Source organism: Littorina saxatilis, linkage group LG17 (assembly GCF_037325665.1).
Source record: "Littorina saxatilis isolate snail1 linkage group LG17, US_GU_Lsax_2.0, whole genome shotgun sequence".
Taxonomy (NCBI): Eukaryota; Metazoa; Mollusca; class Gastropoda; order Littorinimorpha; family Littorinidae; genus Littorina; species Littorina saxatilis.
The window spans coordinates 49657436-49682601 of NC_090261.1; the positions used below are offsets into that span (position 1 = coordinate 49657436).

A 25166-nucleotide genomic window follows, 5' to 3' on the forward strand; every position below is an offset into this window, starting at 1 on the left:
AAATTTTCATTTAATTAATATACTTACCCAACTCACATCGTTTAAACCCTCCCGCCTCCCCGCTGTGGTGGTATTGGGTTCTAAAAAAGTAGTGAGTTGGGCTTCGTTCGAATGATACAAATGGCGGCGTATGCGCACGCATACGGATGTTGGACCGGACATCGGTCTGATATTATGGGATGGATCACTCTTTTTTAGGGTGGTCTCCCTTGTTACCAAGGGGAACGCGTACAGCGTTACCAGCACTGAACTAGAGTTAATTGCTATATGTGAGTTGGGTAAGTATATTAATTAAATGAAAATTTATTATTAAAATTTTGGATTTTTGTTTGCTCTTTGCTTAATGTACTGTGAGTCTGATGTAAGCGTTTCTGTTGACTGACACAGACTGGGGAATCAATGCTCACAAGCACTGCAAGGGAAGGGCCTGGTAGTGATGAAGTGTCTTTATTGTTATTTGTTCTTTGCTTGATGTACTGTACGTCTGATGTTAGCGTTTCTGTTGGCTGACACAGACTGCGGCATCAACGCTCACAAGCACTGCAAGGGAAGGGCCTGGTAGTGATGAAGTGTCTTTATTGTTATTTGTTCTTTGCTTGATGTACTGTAAGTCTGATGTTAGCGTTTCTGTTGGCTGACACAGACTGGGGAATCGATGCTCACAAGCACTGCAAGGGAAGGGCCTGGTAGTGATGGAGTGTCTTTATTGTTATTTGTTCTTTGCTTGATGTACTGTAAGTCTGATGTTAGCGTTTCTGTTGGCTGACACAGACTGCGGCATCAACGCTCACAAGCACTGCAAGGACCTGGTGGTGATGGAGTGTCGAGAACGCAGTCACATGAAGGAGGAGCGAGGGGGTCGGGCGGCCAGGCGCACAGAGTCCATGTCCAACGGTAAGCCAGCGATCACGTCAGATGTTTTGTAAACTGGTACAGTCGAACCTGCCCTGGCGACCACCTCTTGATAACGACCACCTGCCCATAACGACCACCTGCCCATAACGACCACACCAGAGAAATCCAGACAAATCTCTACCCTTAACCCACCAGGCAGCCGCGGCCGGGATTTGAACTCACGACTTTTGGATTAGGAGGCCGACGCTTTATCCACTGCGCCACTGCTCCCTGTGATACAGTCAAAACAGGCAGGACTGACCAGTAGATGATGGGTGAGGATCAGAGGAATGTGGATATGCTCTTGTAGAGAAGAAAATCAAGCAATAAAAGAAGCCTGGCAGCTTCCGACTATTTTACTCCGGCATCACTTTCTCAAATAAAATATCAAAACGGAAGAAAAAAGACAGTCCGCAGGTTAACAGAAAAGCTCACATCAAAATTAAGGAAGGAGACAAGAAATACTGCACTTAAAACTGTTGTCCTCTGATTGTAATGACATTTATTTCTCAGTCCATGCTTTTTTTCAGGAGTGACCATCCACGAAATGACCATGGCTGCCAAACGCAAAATCTCCCAGCGCCACAAACGTGCTTCACCTTCTCACGCACTGGAGCAGGCCACACAGACAGATGAGGTCATACGACGGGCCAGCAGTTTCCGCGACCCCCAAGGTCATCGAGAGGTCACAATAGTCGACGGGGAGTTCTACGAGGAACAGTCCTTACTCTACGAGAGATTGTTAAAAGCTGAAGAGGTATGTCAGTATTTTCAGGAGAATTTTTGTTTTTGTGGTGAGTGAAACCTTAGGGTGTAGATTGTCTGTAATATATCTTCTTTCTTTGTTTTTCGGTGTATGATAAGTTTGTGTATCAGCTATTTCACTGAAAACATCTTATGTTAAGACCTTCCTCTTTTATAAGACTGTCGGTACTGTAAGACTCCATTTTGACAGACTTTCTCTTCTCAGTGTTGGTCTATTTCTCAGATTTTGAGGGTAAAATGTGTACATTTAGTGAAGGAATTCTCCTTCCACTGCCTGTCTTCTGGCTTTCTCCATCTAAACCCTCCCCTGTCCCCACACCCACCCATCACACTCCCCACACCCCCTCTTCCCTCACCCGCAGCCATGGCTCCCTCTGTCATTCTCAACTGCAATTCACCTGTAAGTAAGCTTTGTATATGTACAAATGTGGATCTGAAATACTCTGTGCATAGATTCATTTTCAGCTTTTTCTGTTTCTGCTTAAGCTCATTTCAAGCTTTTTTTCTGTTTTCTTTCTCACTGTAGCTTTGGCACAGTTAGAAGATTTTCTAACAAATGTTAATGTTTTTTATGATAGACGAATTTCAGTTGCTGAAGTGTCAGGTTCAGATGATCAATTTTTTTTCAGAAGGAAAACGAATAATTGTGACCAAATATTCATTCAAAATCTTGGCTACCTTAGAAAAACCTTGTTTTGGGTTCACTTTTCTACATGAATTTGCGGAAAGTCATGTCAGTTTACATACTTTTATTTTCTTACATCTATACAAGTGGTGCTGTGTTTTTTTATACTGCAGAATTTATTGTTTTCTGTTTCATCCACCCTTAATTTCTAGGGGGTTGTGTTTATTTTATGTGATAAGGTGGTACATGTATATTCATTCATATATATTTACTTTTTTACTCTTTAGGTGTGCGTGTGCATGTGTGTTTGCGTGCATACGTACGTGTGTGTGTGTGTGTGTGTGTGTGTGTGTGTGTGTGTGTGTGTTAGAGAGAGAGAGAGAGAGAGAGAGCTTGCTTCTTCTTCTTGTAGTTTTCGGGGCAGCTCCTTTGCGGTTTGTTCCCAAGTTGTACATATTTAAGTATTATATACGATGGTAGTTTATATCTAATATATATGCTCTCACCTAGTTATCATTTGCAAACTGAACCTCTTTTTCTTGGTTTCTTTGGCACGAGGAAGAGAATTCACTGGTGACACTAACTGACTAAGTGAAAACATAGCATAAAAGCTTTCAATTCAAACCTTAGCACAGACAAAACGTTGCATGCACATGATTGCTTTTGCAATCGACAATGTTGGGAAATAGCTCTGTCTGGGTGTTTCTTGGCTGTGGAAGAGTTGCGCCCCTTTAAAACAGTGAGGCAAACCAAGACAAACACACACCACTGTTCAGTGGAGACAAGCCATCCTGGCATCACAATGAATAATGAGCTCCTTTTACTGCACAGTCGCCAGAAATAACGGTCAATAGGGGGTGTGACTAAGAGAAGAACAGGTCCTGAGTGCTATGTAAATTATGAGCATTTCTTCCAAACCAATATAAACAAGAAATTCTTCCTCCGAGGTAGGAAAAACACCCCCGTCAAAGGGAAATAACCTTCTCAGTTGGTGGCAGTGACTGAGTGAGAATGGTTATTTCCCTTTGACCATTAATATGTCCCTCTATAAGTCCTTGTATAATTTTAATCCACCAATAACTCCCTAACCGTGTGTTTGACTGGTCCCAATTTTTGTAAGGACCGTCTCAGGAATGTATAGAACCTGTTCACCAAGTTTGGTGACGATCGGTCCGTTCATTCTTGAGATCTATATGCGAACACAAACACACAAACAAACAAACAAACAAACAAACACATCGAGCGAAACCTATACACACCCCTATACCGGGGGTGTAAAAATGTGACACTACAAGTCTGAGGGTTTTGAATTTATTCATTCGCTTGCGGCTTCGCGGCAGGCGGCAGAAAATTCCATTAAGACAAGTCTTCGTAACTCATTGTTTGTCTGTGCGCTTAAAAGACCGTTGGGTCGATATATTTCTGACTGTAACGTATTTTTGTCGATAACAAACGTTCCAACAACTTACCTTTCTTGGGTTTTTTTATTCTGAATTTTGAAACGTTGGCAGTTTCTTTGTTTTTGGATTTAATGCACAGCACGAAAAGACGAAAGCTGAAATGACGTCATGTGGTCACACCTATCTCGAGAAATAAGCGCTGGATAGAACCAGCTCCCTTCCATTATTTGCGCGTATGCAGTGTTCACTCAATATTATGTCCTTTTTTTTAATGAAATATACTTGAAGAAGCTCACTATTGACATGATGATCGCTTAGTGGCTACATTTGTTTGCCTCACTGTTTCAAAGCGCCGCGAATCTTCCTCAAACAAGACCAAAGAGTTATTTAAAAATATATCTATTTTATCTTTGGTTTCAGTTAAAAAAGAATAAAGCTTTTGGTGTGCACTTGTACCATATGAATATGCTTCGATCACTGTCAGCATTTGCGTGTCTGGTAAGAAACTAGTGCCTTCGTTTACCAGGTAGACTGAACATACGAACTCCGGGAATGCTGAAAGCAAGGCAAAATACAAAGTATAAAGTGTTTTGCTACATTACTGGTTTGCAGTTAATTGAAGGTGATCAATATTTGTCCAACATTTTGTGTTTTGTTTTTCTTTTGTGTCCTGTAGCCTGTCTCATGTGAGGAAGCAGTACAGTAAGTTGCTTCCCTTTTTTTTACAGTTGTTCCCCTTCTTTGTAGATAAAATGGCTTGTGTAAAAACTTTGGGCCATTTTCTATAAAGCTGTGGTTTTCTTGCTTTAGAATGTTTGCATCGCTGTGCCAGTAAAGGAACGGTACTGACTTGTATTGGTTTTATAGTTGTTTCAATCACTCGTTTTATTTTATTCAATATGTTGTTTTTTGGAGAAAAAAAGTCATAACATTATCACATAATTATTTATGAATTTCACTTTAATGTTTGAAGCATTTATTTCAAATCAAAATAATACACGGTTCATTTTTTGGGGTCATTTTTAGCAGTAATATTTCTCTCTTTATTTCATTTTCTTTGTATATTTTCATTGTATATTTTCAGTCAAATTGTACAAAAAAGAAAACGTTTTTACAAAATGATTATTTTTTCTTCTTAAATGTTGTAACTGCTGCACATGTAGTTGTCAGTACCAGAGATTAGCTGCACACAAGTCTTACCAGTCCACATACTATTGCATGATTGCATTACCTTGTGATAGTTTGTGGTTTTGTTGAGCCAGCAAGTTGGAGAAACGTTTGAGAATGAAAAGTGGACTTGTGCCGTCCACTTAAAATGAGAATGCAACTTACTGTACTGTGCCTATGATTGTACTGCACTTTTGATCGTGAACGACTTTTCAGCGTGACTGCTTTTTTAAAAGTTTTGAACCCAACACCAATTACTTGTTTCTTTCCTTTCTGTTTGTTTTGTGGACTTTTATGTATATGTGGTGTGTTTTTGTTGTGGGGGGGTATTTGTTTTTCTGTTTTATTATTAATTTATTTATTTGTGTATTTAATATTTGTTTATTAATTTATGTTTTTATTTATTTTGTTATTGTTGTATTATTTCAGGTTCAATTCTTTCTTTTTTTATTTTAAATTTATGGGCTGTGTCTTTTTCTGTTGCCTTGTTTTCCATTTCATCCTGTTATTTTCTTCTCCTTTTTATTTGTTTAAATTTTTGTTGTTGTTGCTTTTCTACGTATACTTCTGTGGCTGTTGTCATGTTGATTTTGTTCTTTTAGATGCTTGTTTTTTTCTGTATTTTTCCAGTGGGAAAGAACTGTTTACAATTTGTTGTTGACATGAGTTATTTGACTTTGGTCAAAGATATTGCGAGAATGTTCAAACATTTACCAGATTATGTTAGTGTTAGCATGAGTTAGTAGTTTTCAGTGCTGCACCACATATTTTCTTAGTGTTTCTCTTTTTCCTTCCTTTTTTCTCTTTTCCCTCTTTCTTTGCCTGTCTCGTAAAACCAGTGTAGCCGAGGTCCACTCACTCTTGCCATCAGTAGGCACCTTAGAGCATCAGGAGAAAGGCTTCTGAATATAAACCAGTGCTTGGGGGCTGTGTGTTCAGGATTAGGCGGGTAATGCCCACTGCCATGCTGATTTGCATGTTACAAGATTGGACTCGTGTAATGAATGACCATTGCTTTTTGCCTGGCTTTGTAATTCTTACCTTCTGCCGACCCTTCAGTGCCTGAAGCTTTATGCTCTGAAACCTCTTTTTACATTTAGTCAAGTTTTGACTAAATGTTTTAACATAGAGGGGGGAATCGAGACAAGGGTCGTGGTGTATGTGTGTGTGTCTGTGTGTGTGTGTAGAGCGATTCAGAGTAAACTACTGGATCGATCTTTATGAAATTTTTCATGAGAGTTTCTGGGTATGATATCCCCAGACGTTTTTTTCATTTTTTCGATAAATGTCTTTGATGACGTCATATCCGGCATTTTGTAAAAGTTGAGGCAGCACTGTCACACCCTCATTTTTTAATAAAATTGATTGAAATTTTAGCCAAGCAATCTTCGACGAAGGCCGGACTTTGGTATTGCATTTCAGCTTGGAGGCTTAAAAATTAATTAATGAGTTTGGTCATTAAAAATCTGAAAATTGTAATTAAAATTATTTTTTTATAAAATTATCCAAATTTACGTTTATCTTATTTTTCATCATTTTCTGATTCCAAAAACATATAAATATGTTATATTTGGATTAAAAACAAGCTCTGAAAATTAAAAATATAAAAATTATGATTAAAATTAAATTTCCGAAATCGATTTAAAAACAATTTCATCTTATTCCTTGTTCGTTCCTGATTCCAAAAACATATCTATAGATATGATATGTTTGAATTAAAAACACGTTCAGAAAGTTAAAAAGAATAGAGATATAGAAAAGCGTGCTCAGCGCTACCGCGCTTTTCTGGATTGTTAATTTCACTGCCTTTGCCACGAGTGGTGGACAGACGATGCTACGAGTGTACGGTCTTGCGGAAAAAAATGCAATGCGTTCAGTTTCATTCTGTCAGTTCGACTGAGCTTGACTAAATGTTGTATTTTTGCCTTACGCGACTTGTTCTGCCTTGAGTTCATGTTTTTGTCACAAAGGGACTTGGGAGAAAGGGGGTCTGGAGAAAGAGGGGTGGATTTATTTATACGTGTATTTGAAGTCGTTTTTTGCTCTTCAAAACCTGAGTGGGAATTAAAAAAAAGAAATATTTTTTCCAGTGGAATTTAGCATGATTTTTTGTTGTTGATTTTTGTTATTCTCTTTACATGATTCTTATTTCCTCCCGTATTTTTGAAAAAAATAAACCGTATTTTTTTTTGATTTCCGTATTTTTCCTTTTTTATATTTAGTCAAGTTTTGACTAAATATTTTAACATCGAGGGGGAATCGAAACGAGGGTCGTGGTGTATGTGTGTGTGTATGTGTGTGTGTGTGTGTGTGCGTGCGTGCGTGCGTGTAGAGCGATTCAGACCAAACTACTGGACCGATCTTTATGAAATTTGACATGAGAGTTCCTGGGATTGATATCCCCATACGTTTTTTTCATTTTTTTGATAAATGTCTTTGATGACGTCATATCCGGCTTTTTGTAAAAGTTGAAATTTTGGTCAAGTAATCTTTGACGAAGCCCGGGGTTCGGTATTGCATTTCAGCTTGGTGGCTTAAAAATTAATTAATGACTTTGGTCATTAAAAATCTGAAAATTGTAAAAAAAAATAAAAATGTATAAAACGATCCAAATTTACGTTTATCTTATTCTCCATCATTTGCTGATTCCAAAAACATATAAATATGTTATATTCGGATTAAAAACAAGCTCTGAAAATTAAATATATAAAAATTATTATCAAAATTAAATTGTCCAAATCAATTTAAAAACACTTTCATCTTATTCCTTGTCGGTTCCTGATTCCAAAAACATATAGATATGATATGTTTGGATTCAAAACACGCTCAGAAAGTTAAAACAAAGAGAGGTACAGAAAAGCGTGCTATCCTTCTTAGCGCAACTACTACCCCGCTCTTCTTGTCAATTTCACTGCCTTTGCCATGAGCGGTGGACTGACGATGCTACGAGTATACGGTCTTGCTGAAAAATGGCAGCTACTTGACTAAATATTGTATTTTCGCCTTACGCGACTTGTTTTAATTCTTTTTTTTTTTTTTTTTTTTTTTTTCCTAGTCATAGTTTAGTAAAATAGTTTTGGGGCCATGTTTGAATCCAATTTTAAGGCTCAGATAGCCCCAGATTGCACCAAATTGCACCCTTGAAAAAAAAAATTTACGGGGGGGCATGCCCCCAGACCCCCCTAGAAGTCTTGGCGCTTCGCACCTGCGAAACTTGGCGCTACGCGCCTGCGAAACTTGGCGCTACGCGCCTTCGAATTTTGTTTTCAGTATTTTTTTTTATTTCAGTTTTCATGCCTGAGACTTATCTAGCTTAGTCAGAAACTGTCAGTCTCATGATGTATTTAGTACCACTCTTTTCAGGTTGACAAACTATCACTACATGATGGGGCCTTTATTACATGTGTACTTCCTACATGCCGCACATGAGGCTGCAGATGTGTAGGGTAGAATACAAGAGTATACAGGGTGTATATTTACATGCCTGTGTGCATGCATGCATGTATCAGCACATACTGGAAGGCTGGTGTGGGTAGGGGAGGGTTTGACCAGCATGAGAACAAGTACATGTATGCACAGTAAATGTCCAAAAGTTGTGCATATTGTGTGTACTGAACAGTCGTTCAAGTAGTGTGGACTTTTCAAGTAGATATTAAGTACAATGCTGCGCAATGGAGAGCAAAGACATGTGAGCGACAACACTACGTTACTATCATGTAGATTGTCACTTCATGTTCATAATTTACACGGAAGTAGATTGTCACTTCATATTCACATTTTACATTGATGTAGATTTTCACTTCATGTTCACGTTTTACACGGAAGTAGATTGTCACTTCATATTCACATTTTACATTGATGTAGATTGTCACTTCATGTTCATAATTTACACAGAAGTTAAGATTGTCACTTCATGTTCACATTTTACAGGGGAGTAGATTGTCACTTCATGTTCATAATTTACACGGGAGTAGATAGTCACTTCATGTTCACATTTTCCCCCCGCGGGTTAGGGGGAAGAATTTACCCGATGCTCCCCAGCATGTCGTAAGAGGCGACTAACGGATTCTGTTTCTCCTTTTACCCTTGTTAAGTGTTTCTTGTATAGAATATAGTCAATGTTTGTAAAGATTTTAGTCAAGCAGTATGTAAGAAATGTTAAGTCCTTTGTACTGGAAACTTGCATTCTCCCAGTAAGGTCATATATTGTACTACGTTGCAAGCCCCTGGAGCAATTTTTTGATTAGTGCTTTTGTGAACAAGAAACAATTAACAAGTGGCTCTATCCCATCTCCCCCCCTTTCCCCGTCGCGATATAACCTTTGTGGTTGAAAACGACGTTAAACACCAAATAAAGAAAGATGTTCACATTTTACACTGATGAAGATCGTTACCACATGTTCACTTTTGTGCAGAAAGCGTTGATCAGTCATGGATTCAGGTTAACATTTCGCACATGACCAGATTTTTACATCAACATTATCTTTGTGCAGGCGCGAGAAAAGCTGATGGAAGAGAACAAGCGACTGCGGTCAAGGCTGGACCTGGCTAGTGACCAGATCGTCACCCTCAAGACACACATCGGCGTCATCCGACAAAATACCATCGCCTTCATCCTGGAACAGATGGACGCTCTTCACATGCAGAGGGACACAGAGGTCTGACTACAGCCAGCGTGTTCCTGATGGTCAAGGGAACACTGCTGCATGTTACACAGTTCTCTTTAGAATTGCCAAGATTGAACACCATTGTCTCTGTGCGTAGACAAGAGAATTGTGTACTTGTTAGAGAAGATGCTGCAGTGTGCAGAATCAACAAGTCGTCACGCACAGAAATACAGAGGTCTGACTACAGTGATGACAGTAGACGGAATGCTCCTGTACGTTAGTACGTCATCATGCATAGAGGCACAAAAGTCAGACTGCACTGATGACTTTCTTCGTGGTGCAAGGAACTTACCTGCATGGTTTGGATCATCGTAAACAATTCTCTTCACAATCATCAAGACTCAACTTGCATAGTTTAGCCAGATGCTGACGTGCGCTGAATCATATGAGACTGGACATCATTACCTCCGTGCAATGACAAGAGAATCTTCAGCTTGTTTAGAGGTGATATCTGAGAAGGTGAAGGCGTTTTCAGTGCTAGTGTGTCATCATATTACATTCTCACCATCTCCATAGGAAGAGAGACTCTCCCCAGCTTCACTGTGACTAAGCATCACTGTTTCTGTGCAGAGGGATGGGAATGCACTTTATTTATAGTGAGACATTGAAGTCTCATCGTGATGGTGGTTCTGGTACTGTCTGACAGGGTGACGGTGTGTTCAGAGCTAGTGGTTCATCAAAAAGCATTCTTACCTACACCATAGAAAGGGAGAAATAAACTCCCACCAGCTTCATCATGACTGAACATCATTGCATCTGTGCAAAGACCATGGAACCCTCTTTACATAAAGTGGGACACTGAAATCTAATCACCATGACAGGTTGTACAACGACAAGCCAAGGGGCCGACCAAAACTTGTTCTTATAGACAGGTGGTCACCAGAGAAAGGTTGATTATATATGGAAAAATATCCCCGGGGATCATTTTGGATGGCCGTTGTGGGCAGGTGGTCGTTTTCTAGAGGTGGTCATTTTCCATATGTGGTCGCCAGTGCAGTTTCGGCTGTATCAGCAACAGAGAGTGGTTTTAAGTGTCAGCAGTATCACCAGTATCACAAAGACTGAATGAATGCCATGGCATCTGACCCTTGTGGTACATGTATTTCCAGCAACAGTGGGCGTGGTAGATGCGTCTTCTGTCTTAACAAATCATCATGCTACATTCTCAACAGATTCATCTGGGAGAGAACATCGTAATTGCCTCCGTGCAAAAGTGACACGTACTAAAGTCTGAGTACAAAGGTGTTTCAGGGCAAGGACTATCAAGGCAAAGGACCTCTCTATGTTAGCACTTTATCAAATTTACACTTCCGCTAAGCACAGCACTGTTTAATGTGTGACCACAGTCACTTGCATGACGAAATTCAGATTCATGGCTGTGGCAGCAGTGAGACAATTCTCTGATAATGCGCGTTATAAAACTTGCAGGAATGGGCGGATAACACAGGGGGAACATGCCCTAAATTGTTTCACCGTGAGGGAGTAAAACAACATTTATCATTGGTGGATAACTCCCTGTGGAGACGCAGAGCAGGATGCAGCCCACATCCTGCAGGACTGCAGGAATCTCCAGCCCCTGAGGAGAGAGATCTGGACCAGGCCGGTGCCCCTTCATGAGAAGCTGCATGGACCTGTGGAGGCTCTTCATAAGACCACCAGCTTCATTACCAGAGCTGGACTCCAAGTTTAGCATTGGCGAACGACAAGAAGAAGAAGATTGGTGGATAACACAGTGTAAAAATATTGTTTCAAGCATGGAAGACAACATGCGCAATGTAAGCAGGTTGTTGTAAGTGAATCCACACACCAACTTTTACAGCAACTTTTGTATAGAGACTGATAAAGCACTCAGTGATTGCAGCAGTACTGTGAAAGGATTTTCCTGTGATTAGAAAAGTGATGAGCTGAATTTCTGAACCAAAACTGCATCTGCCCCAAAATATATTGTTTCCGTGCTGAGGCTGGCAGATTTTCAAGCTCTGAAATGAGACGGTCGTGATAGGAGACTTAGTGTGCTGAATTTCTGAACCTGCTGATATATGTATGCCCGAACCTTCTTGTCTCTGTGCTGTGACTGGTGGATTTCCCAGCCCTGAAGTGAGACAAGACCTAATGCCAAAACAAAGTAAGGGCTTTAGATATAAGACAACAGCGGTAGGTGAGAGCTATGTAGAACCGGTCTTCTGGCACCTGAGGGACCAAGAAGCATTGAAAGGAACAAGTGACTTTCATCCTGAAAATTCTTCTTTCTGGAGTTGGTCAGATGATTGTAACTGTTAACTTTGCTTGTCAATATGACTTGATGATCATAACAAACTCTCTGGTACTGTCTGAAAGGGTGACGGTGCGTTCAGTCCTAGTGGTTGATCATGCAACATTCTCACCAAAACACATGGAAAGGGAGACACAAAACTCTCACTGGCTCCACCATGACTGAACATCATTACTTCTGTGCAAAAGACCATGGAACCCTCTTTGCATATAGTGAGACATCATTGTCTATTAAAATACATCGTCTGTTGAAACACCTGTGTTATACCCCATCGCTGACAGTCACAATGAGACGGTGAAGCGTGATCATCATCACAGCATGAAGGAACGGATTTTTTAAATCATATCAGTAAATCATCATCAGGAACTCTGTATCCTCACAAAAGTGATTCTATATATATTCAAGCTAAAAGAAACAGAACGTGAATGTTACTGTTCAACAAATCATGCTGAGGTTAGAGTTCGATCAATTAACAAACCAATTTGAGGATATTACATGTAGTGTGCAAGTGATACTTGCTACAGGCAGCAGGGTAGTATTTGTCTAGTCAGTGAGAAAGAGGATTTTATGTCTCAATAAGATCAGATAGATCACCTCAGAGACTCTAACAGATAAATATTTGTAAACAGCAGCACATCTTCTTGTTTGGTGGGGTGCATTATTTTAAACTCAGTATCTGTGGTGAGAAAGACATTGGCACTAAAAGAGTTAAGGATCAGTTTGTTCAACTGCACTCGTCATGGCAGAGGTGGTGTATTGAATAGTGACATACAGAAAGGGCAGCAGCAGAGCTGCTGATGATAGCTTTAGTAAATATTATATTACAATAATGATGTCAAAAGAGGGAATCTTTCACACACAATAATGCTGATGTTAATAGAATTCAAACCGCTGGAATGGTTGCAAGAAAAGAAGGTTATTCTGCTGTTGATGTCAGTGATATTTAGACAAAACAATTTACAGGGGAGGGCAGGAACATTTATCTTGGTAATGTGTTGACGTTGGTGTCAAAAGACAAAGTTGCACTTGAAGTAGTGTTTAGGGCTGATGATGTTACCAGTTTTATTGGTATGGGAGAAAGATCTCTTCTTCTTCTGCGTTCGTGGGCTGAAACTCCCACGTACACTCGTGTTTTTTGCACGAGTGGAATTTTACGTGTATGACCGTTTTTTACCCCGCCATTTAGGCAGCCATACGCCGTTTTCGGAGGAAGCATGCTGGGTATTTTCGTGTTTCTATAACCCACCGAACTCTGACATGGATTACAGGATCTTTTTCGTGCGCACTTGGTCTTGTGCTTGCGTGTACACACGGGGGGTGTTCGGACACCGAGGAGAGTCTGCACACAAAGTTGACTCTGAGAAATAAATCTCTCGCCGAACGTGGGGACGAACTCACGCTGACAGCGGCCAACTGGATACAAATCCAGCGCGCTACCGACTGAGCTACATCCCCGCCCTGGGAGAAAGATGACTACTGTCAAAACATTCATGAAAGATTGGCTTTGTAATATAATTCTCTACCAGCGGCACATGGAGCAGAGAGCAAAGCTGAAAGAAAGTGGAAGCAAAATCTTACTCGGTAAAATGTTTCATTTGAGAAACATCTTTTTTAGAAAAAAATCACTTGCTGGAGTGAAACTTGTGCAGCAGAAAGCATGTTTTAGATCTTTTGACTGTTTTTACAAATAGCTCTTAGCACATGAGACCGACAGATAAGCAAAACAACGCGGACAGAATTTAGAAGCTGTTGTCTTACTTAGCGGACTGTTATATACGTTGTATAAATCTACCAAGAAGTTCATACAGCATTCAAAGAAAAAGGCACGGGTTTAAAAGACAAGACGTATAGGAGCCCAGGCTAAGGAATACTGGGTTTTTTCAACGTGGGTACGCTAGAGTCTTTTACACTATACATCTGCAATGTACCATACCACACAATCAGCATACACGCTACCTTGTTACAAAATCTGAAAGTTCATTATTCGACTGTGTTTGTGCCGACGTTCACTTATGAGCTGGACTGTGTATTATGTTGATGTTCATTACTGAATGAAAACGTTGGCTGCTGATGATGTAAAGCAGACTTGAGGTTCACTGCAAGGCATCAAGGCTTTAAAGACTAAACTGTTGATTGAACTTGGTGGCAAAGAATCATGACTACTATTTTCATGTGTATACAGTGTACTTTTCCTCTGATTATGAAGAGAGCCGATTCTTCAGCGACTTTAGATCCCTCCATCTATCGTATCCACCCAAGAGTATCTAGATCTGTTAATTATGCTGATGTGTATGTATGATCTCCAAAACACAAAAGATGAACTACTTTTCGTCGCTTCTAAACTCTAAAATCGTGTGTGTTGCCAGAATTTATTCAATGCATAGGTAAACCGTTCTTGGATCTGGATTTTGTTGATGATCTGGATGGCCGATATGCTGGATTATTTGTCCAATGATCTGGATGACCGATATGCTGGATTATTTGTCCAATGATCTGGATGGCCGATATGCTGGATTATTTGTCCAATGATCTGGATGACCGATATGCTGGATTATTTGTCCAATGATCTGGATCAGCCTGCCGCTCTGAATTTGTGGTGTTAATTTCTATTCATGGATCAGGATTCTGTCATCCCTTGTTGATTTCATCCTCCGCTCTGGGGCGATCCAGCAGATGGTGAACTAAAACAAGGATATTAAATAATCGCCAATTACATGTTTTTGTGCAATAGACTTCCAAATAAGCATCGTTAACTTCCGATGTCTTGCATCATCTGCTGTGTGCGTTATCCGCAAATTGTATTCATCTGTTGTTATTATTTTTCTCGGTGGAAATCAAAATGTTTTTGTTGATTTCATTACTAGAATCAATGCTATTTTTATTATTGTTTTTTTTTCATGCTGTTTAGTTCTGCGTCATATTTGTTTTTGCTGAAATGGTTTCTTTTCATTGAAGGGCATAATGTTCGTGTGAATTAAGAGTAAGGTTGACTAGCATCCCACCCCCCGTCCCCCATGAATTTGGTAGAAAGTCAGAAAGGTTGTACATGTCGGCCGTGTAATGATGTTTGTGTATTTATTGTTACTGGTCCAAGGGTTATTTGTTTCAGCAAACATGAAAGCATTGTCCTGAGCTATTTATTCTTCTGTTGAAAAAGATGAACAATTAAAAACCATAAGGTCTGTGGCTGATCAGTAGTGAACACTGATACTAGTCTTTTGGGCATTATTTCTTTTCTATTCTTATTAGGGGGGAAGTGGGGGGTGGAGTGCGTACTTTTATAGGAATGATCTGCCTCCTTCAATTTCATTGTTTGAAAGCTTCACTTGTTATTCATTAGTCATGCAACCATGATTTTACACTTTTTGTAGACGCCTGCTCTGCTGTCCCCCCGCGGGTTAGGGGGAAGAATTTACCCGATGCTCCCCAGCATGTTGTAAGAGGCGACTAACGGATTCTGTTTCTCCTTTTACCCTTGTTAAGTGTTTCTTGTATAGAATATAGTCGATGTTTGTAAAGATTTTAGTCAAGCAGTATGTAAGAAATGTTAAGTCCTTTGTACTGGAAACTTGCATTCTCTCAGTAAGGTAATACATTGTACTACGTTGCAAGCCCTTGGAGCAAATTTTTGATTAGTGCTTTTGTGAACAAGAAACAATTGACAAGTGGCTCTATCCCATCTCCCCCCTTTCCCCGTCGCGATATAACCTTCGTGGTTGAAAACGACGTTAAACACCAAATAAAGAAAGGACTGCTCTGCTGTGAGTTTTGTCTGTTCAATAGTTTGTGCTTTGACTGAATTTATGTATGAATTTGTTTATTTATTGTTCACTTTTTTACATTTAGTCAAGTTTTGACTAAATTTTTTAACGTAGAGGGGGGAATCGAGACGAGGGTTGTGGTGTGTGTGTGTGTGTGTGTGTCTGTCTGTGTGTGTGTGTAGAGCGATTCAGACCAAACTACTGGACCGATCTTTATGAAATTTGACATGAGAGTTCCTGGGTATGATATCCCCGGACGTTTTTTTTATTTTTTTCGATAAATACCTTTGATGACGTCATATCCGGCTTTTTGTAAAAGTTGAGGCGGCACTGTCACACCCTCATTTTTCAATCAAATTGATTGAAATTTTTGTAAAGCAATCTTCGACGAAGGCCGGACTTCGGTATTGCATTTCAGCTTGGTGGCTTAAAAATTAATTAATGACTTTGGTCATTAAAAATCTGAAAATTGTAAAAAAAAATTTTTTTTTTTAAAACGATCCAAATTTACGTTTATCTTATTCTTCATCATTTTCTGATTCCAAAAACATATAAATATGTTATATTCGGATTAAAAACAAGCTCTGAAAATTAAAAATATAAAAATTATTATTAAAATAAAATTTCCGAAATCGATTTAAAAACAATTTCATCTTTTTCCTTGTGGGTTCCTGATTCCAAAAACATATAGATGTGATATGTTTGGATTAAAAACACGCTCAGAAAGTTAAAAAGAATAGAGATAAAGAAAAGCGTGCTATCCTTCTCAGCGCAACTACTACCCCGCTCTTCTTGTCAATTTCACTGCCTGTGCATCAAGCGGTGGACTGACGATGCTACGAGTATACGCTCTTGCTGTAAAAATGCAGTGAGTTCAGTTTCATTCTGTTAGTTCGACAGCTTGACTAAATGTTGTAATTTCGCCTTACGCGACTTGTTTTTCCCTTGTTCTTTCCCTTTTTAAGAAAAATCTAAAAACAATGACAGGAAATCTCAGTTGTTATGATGAGGAACTATAGTCTATTGACATTGTTGTATTGCAGCATTAGTAGAGGACAGCATTTATATTCTTAGGAGGGTAACTCTTGTACTTTGACTATTGTAGCTGTTGACAATCAAAGAACATGTTGCATGTGTATGTCTGCTTCATAGGTGTAATTTAAAGCCATATGTACTCGATGACTATACACGCTAATTGCTTTACCAACAGCTGGAGACAGACTAAATTAAGTTCCCTGCAAAATATTGTGGTCTAGGACCCCTTAAATGTTGAGATATTTGAATTTTCATTTTGATCTGGATCGTCCTATTTATAGATTTGGCAACACATGTAACGTTGATGCAAGGGAGAGAACACCGCGGCTTTGTTGACATCCTCACTTTTTCAGAGGCTAGAACAAGCTGTAATGCATGTATTATGGTCCGCGCATGGTGACGTATCGTCATTATATGGTCTTATGGTGCGTTTGACATCGATTGTGGGCAAACTACACTTTGTAAACACGGGAGTGCGTTAGTATGCCTTTAAGCAATATTTATTATTTAAATAGGATTTTTTGTGTGATGAAGTTCAATACATGCACAGCCAACTTTTCAGGTGATTCTTGTTTTGTCCTGAAGTAGCATGGGTACAATACAATGTTTGTTATTGAAAAGATTGTTGTATAAAGAAGCCATGACAAGGTATTACCGACACTAGCACAATCTGTCTCAATAAGTGGTAACTGCCCTGGGAGGCCTCTCTGTCATTTACTACTGTCCGTTTGCATATTCCCTTGACTAAGAGTACACCTGTCATGCAAGGCCACTTGCAACGCAGGGGTGAGGGCCCCAAAGGGTTTAAAATCGTGATCGTGATTGGCGATTTTTGACCTTTCTGTGACCGTGATTGCCGAAATTTCCATTTCTGTGATCGTGATGGGACTTTGCCCGTGATCCGTGATGACAAAAAAATCAAGTCTCGTGATCGTGATCGTCATTTGTTTTCGTGATCGTGATGGGCATTATTGCAAAGCATTTTATTTTCAACGTACATTTTTCACAGCTGTATCACTCTATGATCCTCTATTCGTCAAGGTGTTCGTGATCGTGAAAACAAAAATCAAGGTAACTGTGATCGTGAAAGCTAAAATTTCCCTTCCCGTAATCGTGATGATACCCCCCCTGTGGGGCCCTCAGGGGTGCTTTTGGCTGGTCCTAAGGGTGTCTGTTCCTGGCAGGTACCACTGTATATGTGATTTTTTAACAGAGTTATATGGGTCAATCTTAACAGAGTTATATGGGTCAATCTTAACAGAGTTATATGGGTCAATCTTACAAGGACCATTAATTTAAGCAGTGGGATACACATACAGTCTGTCTCATGCAAAGCCTGACAGGTTTTTAATTTTATCAATAATTAATAGACAGGTGTCTCATATACATATATATATATATATATGCTTTTTTCTAAGACGTCAAACACTGTGATAAAGAGAAACTTTAAAAAAAAAATTTTTAAAAGCCACAGAGTTTAATGGGTATAAGTTTACTTTTGAAAACAAATCTAACGCCGATCTTGTAGGATAGTCCAGGCTTACAGGGCTTTTACAAACGGTAAGATACAAACAAACTTTATTTTCTCATCAAAAAAAATGTGGAGGTGGTCGAGTGTAAACATACCTGTCTCAAAGCATGTATCTATCTTGTCACATAATGTGTCTACAAAATGACTTACATTTTTTATCAAGGATACATGTTCTAATTCAGAGAAAAAGGGGGGATTTTAGATCTCAAACATTAGCAATGAAAGTGAATTATGGGGTGGAACCCCAATTTTAAGCCCTCCAAAAATGTGATAAAATCAGGTCCTAAAAAGGATGGATTTGTAAAGTGGAGATAAATTTGCACAGGTAAATAAACAGAAAAATTGAAAAAGCAAGGTCTTACAGTGGGGTGAGGATTTGTTGAATGGAGGGGTCTTAACAAGGGGTTCCACTGTGATGATGAACTGGTTTTGTGTGAAAGGAGGGACGCACAGTGAGCTTGTGTGCATGTGTTAAATCTGTTGAAGTACTTCTGTGATCTGTTGTACCCCGAGTGCTGAAACACAGTAGATACACAGATACACAGGAATGATTAGAACTGCTGTAACAGGACAACAAGTTGGAATTGCTAGAAATAAAGCTGCAAATAATTTGCAAACACTTTAGAGACGGCACGGAAGCTACCCAATACGTTGTGTGTAACTCTTTACTGAATAAGTATTGTTGTTTTCTCAACATTATTTACATTCAGAGGATTGTGCACATTAGAGTGTCAAAGGTTTTATGCTGCTGTTGAATCTGCACTTATCGTTACTCGGTTAGGTCAAGATGAAAATAGGAAAAAGGAGACGTGTTTGAAGTGCCTGTTGTTAGTTGTTGGCCAGTAGATTTCCTTTGACCTCAATGAAAATGACTACTAGTGTGTAAGTTACAAAACAGAAACAATGGAAACTGGACACGTATCATATATATACACTGAATGTCAAATCTGCCTGACACTGCAAAGTAATTTTCCTTATTTTTGTAAGAACAATAAAGTCTGGAGTCTCCTAACGTTAAAATGTTAAGAGCGTATGTGTACGTTGAGCCAACATATAGTGAGTCTCCTTTCCATTGTTTCTGTTTTGTTCCTTTGACTTTGTTTTTCTGCCCGAGTCATGACAGTGAAGCGTTTCATGCCAAGAGTCACTACATACAGGAAGATGATATTTGCATGTCAAAAAGTTGTTGTGTTAATTTGTTTAGCTATTTATTGCTGACTTTTAAACTCTGCCTCGTCACATTCACTAAACAAAAGATCTGGTTCCAGTCTTTCTCTTCTGGCTTTGATCCTACGAATTTTTCAACCCCTGGGCTTATGTACTTTGATCTGGCATCCAGTTTTTAAAAGTCGCCCCACAGCCGTAATAAAATATATAGTCTTTCATTAAAGTTAGCATATTTCACTTAAATGTTCCCTTGAAATGCACATCTTTTGATGTGGTTAGTTTAGGGTGGGAATAGTTCGACATTTTTCTGGAAATAAACAGTCTACATTATAATGCTTGTATAAATTTTATGAAGAGTCAGACCTTGATACTGCTTTGGGTTTGCCCCGAAGATTTTTCTGTGTGTCCGTGTTTAGGGAGCAGTGCTAATAATTTACAGGCTGGACTTTTTTCACGGTTTATTTGTTAGCTGCAGTGACTTGCCAATTTGTTACAAATCTTCTACAACTGCTGCTTTTGCGTTTTTGTTTTGTTAATTAATGTCTACATTCGATTTTTATTGAACTACGCATCTTGTTAGCATGGCACTAAGAACCAGTCATATTTATTAATATATTTCTTATGTCCTCCATCTTTAATGCCCTGTTGCATCATTGTAATTTATTTGTTTCTTGATGACTATGATCGTTTTGGAAATATGAACAGAAATGTTGTTTATTGAATGTGAATGTACGTTGATCATCAAAGAAAGTGGAGAATTGTGCAAATCCGAAGTGTCATTTTAGTCCTCTTCTTTACCTGCAGTTTGTCTTCATTTTAATTTGACCTTTTCAGCTTCTTTCTTTTGTACCAGAAGTATTTACCTTTTTTGTAACTTTTAGGCTTTGCCGATGATAGGTACTGTATGTACCGTTATATCTTTTGTTATGATACATGTATGTTACGTTTAATGAGGCCATAATAATTCAAGATCATTGTGTTTTAAGACCTGGGGTTACATTTCCATCAGAACACTCACCATATTGCATGTAATTTATGCAATAGGGAAATTTGGTACATTAATGCACTTAAGATTAATTTAAGCGTGTGGTTTGGGTACCTGACAAAATGGCTTATACAGTTTAAATTTCTGTAATCATCCTGTAGTGGCAAAGCTGCAAGATTAGGCAACAAAAAATGTTTGCACATGTGCATATGCGCATGGACATGCACACACACACACACACACACACACACACACACACGAACACACACACACAAGAACGCACCCATCGTGTGACACAAATGGTTTTGTTTACTTTCAAGTCAGTTTTGTCACGACAACTTTGAGCTACTATACATCAGACTAATAAATTGTCCAGTTCATAAATGATTATATTCTGGACAAGTCATCGTCAAGTTATATAAACTAAAATGCGTTTCTATGTGCTCGTAGCTTGTGTACATACAATGCCAAATGCACAGAGCTGGGAAAAAACGTTCTGATCAAACGGTCGTCGGTTGCTGTAGCCTCATATCTGAGAAAATGTTGCCTCTTCTATGTCGACCATACATTCCCTTGACTTTGAAATGTGTCCCTTCCCCTTCCCTCAAAAACCCTCTTTCCCTCCCTCCCTCCTCTTGTTTTAAGAGTATGTATGAAAAATGTGCCTGTGATTTTGTTTGCAGGCTAAGTGTGTGTGGACATCAGATTAAATCAAACTATAAAATGTTATACCGTTGTAATTTTGTACATGTTGTTTATTATAGATAAATTATTACCATTCACCCTAAACCCATTATCCTGTAAATATATTGCACTCCAAATGATACATGCGGCCAATAAATTATAGAAACAGCAGTAAACAAATACAAGTAGTTCTAGCACCACATGAAATTATTGCATTCTTTGTACAATTTGATGTACCATATACAATTTTAGCTTCAATACTACATAAGTGCAAGTTCCTGCAAATTTGAATACTTAATAACATACATTCACATGTACCCAAATATTCTAACCATGAAAAGAAAAAAGAATGACTGTTAGTGTGTTACAACTTACATCTCTTCCATTTTTAAGATATCTTTTCTTTTCTTGTTTTCTTTTCTTAAAGAAATACAATAAAATGTTAACAATGCACTTATTGCTGTTGCAGAATTTAGCGTGTAATACATACTAAGTAAATAAATAAATGAATAAATACAGATACAGATGAGATGCAGGAGAAAATCCCAAGTCAAGCATCCCTACCTAAGCCGTCCCATCCTAGATCGTATACCAAATTCACTAATAGGCAGTTTTCCTCTTGTATTGTGTCAATAGCTGAGGTGGTCTTGCATGCACAATCTTGTGTCTCCTCACAATTGTGTTTTGTTGTTTTTTCATCTGCCTTTCTCACAAGAAACTTGCATATTTTCACCCTATCATCACACATTTTTTCCCATCCACCTTGCAATAAATGTAACAAACATTTTCACCCATCTGCATTTTTTTTGCGACCTATTCATTCCCTCTCCTTATCACAAGAATGTTTTAACTATCTGTGGGGTTTTGTCACCACTATCAGTCATTCCCAATTGCATCCATTTCAGATTACAGGTTACATTTTTAGTAATTCAACTGTTGTTTCTTTTGCCCAAACCATCATTTCCCACCTGAATACTGAATAGACGATACAAAATAAAAACCATTTTCCACCCAGTACGCGGACAAAATGTTTACTGCACTATTATCCTTTGGTGCTTCAAGGCCACCAATCTGTTCACCTGAACTATGAATCCTCTGTTCCTTTTATGTGGTTTTTTCAAATGCATGCCTACACACACACACTTTCAAGGTTTTTTTTACCAAAGCAAGTACTGAATCAGCACACCTTTCACTTTTTTAGACCCTTCACTAAAGCACCTACCGTATTTGACGGACTACAAGCCGCGACTTTTTTTCACAAAAAAATCGCATTGCGGCTTATAAAAAGATGCGGCTAAAACGTTACCTAAACTTGAATAGCATTCGCCAATGGAAGTCGCCGCGGATTTTCATTTCGCTCGATTAGCGATTACCGGTACTTTATTAGCTCTCTACTCAAGACTCGGCGCTTTTCTCTTTCTTTCGCGAATCTTCGTTTGTCAACACGTCGTCGTGACAAGATAGCGTACAGAGAAACACCGGATGTATCAGGATCTTGAGCGCGCGAGATTTCGTTTTTTTGTGTCTCGCGATAGTTGGAGGAGCGAGAGCCGCCATGTTGTGTTTTCGTCTGCTCGAAATGTGCGCAAAAGTCGTAAATCATCCCAAAAAAGCTTATTCTGGGCGGGACTACATGTGTGTGTTGGTTACAAATTGTGTGTGTGTGATATTTTTCTTCAAACTTTTTCACTTTTCTTCTTTGTTTCACTTGTTTATTCTCGGAGCCGATTTCGCCAAATACCGTACTTTCGTTTGCCTGGTTGTTTTGATTGATTGACACGATCTGATTATATTTTTTTCGACGGCTGCTAATATAGTGACGTGGCCTATACGTGGCTCGTCCCAATTTTTTTGTTAAAAGTCGGGGGTGCGGCTTATAAAACGGTGCGTCTTGTAATCCGTCAAATACAGTACACACATCTGTCTCATGTATTGTATTCCTGCAATGCAGGGAAGCTCTTTCTGCTCTCCTCTTTTTCCATACCCGAAGGTCAAACAGCACAAGTTCTGCCAAAAATACCCCAACCTTTGTTCATTACTGTTACAAATTAACCATACCCTCAACTGGGCTGGTACCAAAAGTCCCTCTCATGACAGGTACCACTGTGTTTCCCTTCCTTTTAGTCACACAGCATACTAGGCTTCGTCTACCTTCACATGTCTTTCCATCAGCACTGTGTTTCCCTTCCTTTTAGTCACACAGCATACTACTAGGCTTCGTCTACCTTCACATGTCTTTCCATCAGCACCGTGTTTCCCTTCCTTTTAGTCACACAGCATACTAGGCTTTGTCTACCTTCACATGTCTTTCCATCAGCACTGTGTTTCCCTTCCTTTTAGTCACACAGCATACTACTAGGCTTCGTCAACCTTCACATGTCTTTCCATCAACACTGTGTTTCCCTTCCTTTTAGTCACACAGCATACTACTAGGCTTCGTCTACCTTCACATGTCTTTCCATCAGCACTGTGTTTCCCTTCCTTTTAGTCACACAGCATACTACTAGGCTTCGTCTACCTTCACATGTCTTTCCATCAGCACCGTGTTTCCCTTCCTTTTAGTCTCACAGCATACTACTAGGCTTCGTCTACCTTCACATGTCTTTCCATCAGCACTGTGTTTCCCTTCCTTTTAGTCACACAGCATACTACTAGGCTTCGTCAACCTTCACATGTCTTTCCATCAACACTGTGTTTCCCTTCCTTTTAGTCACACAGCATACTACTAGGCTTCGTCAACCTTCACATGTCTTTCCATCAACACTGTGTTTCCCTTCCTTTTAGTCACACAGCATACTACTAGGCTTCGTCTACCTTCACTCAGCTCAGTTGGTAGAGCACTGGACTTGTGATCGAAAGGTCGCAGGTTCGAATTCGGGCCGGGACGGACACGGGTCAACTTTATGTGCAGACCCAGAGACGGAAGCCATGTCCCACCCCCGTGTCATCACAATGGCACGTAAAAGACCTTGGTCATTCTGCCATAAGTGCAGGTGGCTGAATACACCTAAACACGCAGACACCTGGGTAGCGCGACTCCGTTGCTGCTAGCTTTCCACTGGGAGGAAGCGACCCGAATTTCCCAGCGATGGGACAATAAAGTAATGAAAATGAAATGAAATGAAATGAAACATGTCTTTCCATCAGCACCGTGTTTCCCTTCCTTTTAGTCACACAGCATACTAGGCTTTGTCTACCTTCACATGTCTTTCCATCAGTCTATAACCATTTCAACATCAAGCGTTGCGTTTCCCTCTCAATCAAATCATATGTTATTCTCAGTAAATCTCACCACTGGTGTCATTCATTGTAAAGATGTGACCGACAAACTGACATGTCAATGAATTGTGTGCCCTGTGTCACTGTATCACTGACATGTTAATAAATTGTGTGCCCTGTGTCACTGTATCAACCCTTCTTCCTCTGTTAGAGTCGATATCATGTCATGACTAAAACCTTTGTTGTGTCATGTGTCACATGACTGCTGTCCCTTTGTGTCATGTCATGTCAACGCTGTGTTATGCCACAGCATCTCTCCCTTGATGTGACATGTTACTGTAATGTACGGGTGGAATCTAAGGCAACACTTGGGAGAACAATTTTGTTGTACATGTATATGATGTTGATGATGATGTGGATAGTTGCCTGAAACTATCTCATTTATAGAATAAACCTGACAACAATATTGTCTTGTGCTGACTTGTATTTGTCACTATCTGTGTGCTTGCCTGTGGGGGAGAGAGAGAGAGAGAGAGAGAGAGAGAGAGAGAGAGAGAGAGAGAAAGAGATAGAGAGAAAGAGAGAATGAGAGAGAGAGAAAGAGAGAGAGAGAATGAGAGAGAGAGAAAGAGAGAGAGAGATAGAGAAAGAGATAGAGAGAGAGAAAGAGAGAGAAAGAGAGAGAGAAAGAGAGAGAGAGAGAAAGAGAGAACGTGTGTGTGCGCAAAATTAATTCTTTAAAAAAAATCCCATGCTGCACAGAAAGTAGTCAGGATTGAATTTTGGTATGTGTCAAAATGTAGGGATGGTCTTATCCTATTGAAAGCCTGGCCAGATCTAAGATGGTGAGTTTAATTTTTTACAGGAGAAGGACTGTACCTTTAAATTTTTTGTTTGTTTGCTTAACGCCCAGCCGACCATGAAGGGCCTAGCACTAACCCCATATTGCCAGACGCCAGGCGGAGCAGCCACTAGATTGCCAATTTTAAAGTCT

The 25166-nt window shown here is 39.4% G+C and overlaps 1 protein-coding gene and 1 long non-coding RNA gene across 2 annotated transcripts in view; one reads left to right on the top strand and one right to left on the bottom strand.

The window, feature by feature from the left end:
- LOC138953719 (ras guanyl-releasing protein 3-like) overlaps nucleotides 1-24638 on the top strand; it is a 49195-nt gene extending 24557 nt beyond the window's left edge. Inside the window, exons 15-17 of the mRNA XM_070325608.1 lie at nucleotides 772-894; nucleotides 1425-1651; nucleotides 9345-24638. Coding sequence (XP_070181709.1) covers nucleotides 772-894; nucleotides 1425-1651; nucleotides 9345-9515 — 521 coding nt within the window. The 3' untranslated portion in view covers nucleotides 9516-24638. The remainder of the gene's footprint in view (nucleotides 1-771; nucleotides 895-1424; nucleotides 1652-9344) is intronic.
- LOC138953818 (uncharacterized) overlaps nucleotides 1-25166 on the bottom strand; it is a 455396-nt gene that overhangs the window by 44026 nt on the left and 386204 nt on the right. The gene's annotated exons all lie outside the window — the stretch shown is intronic.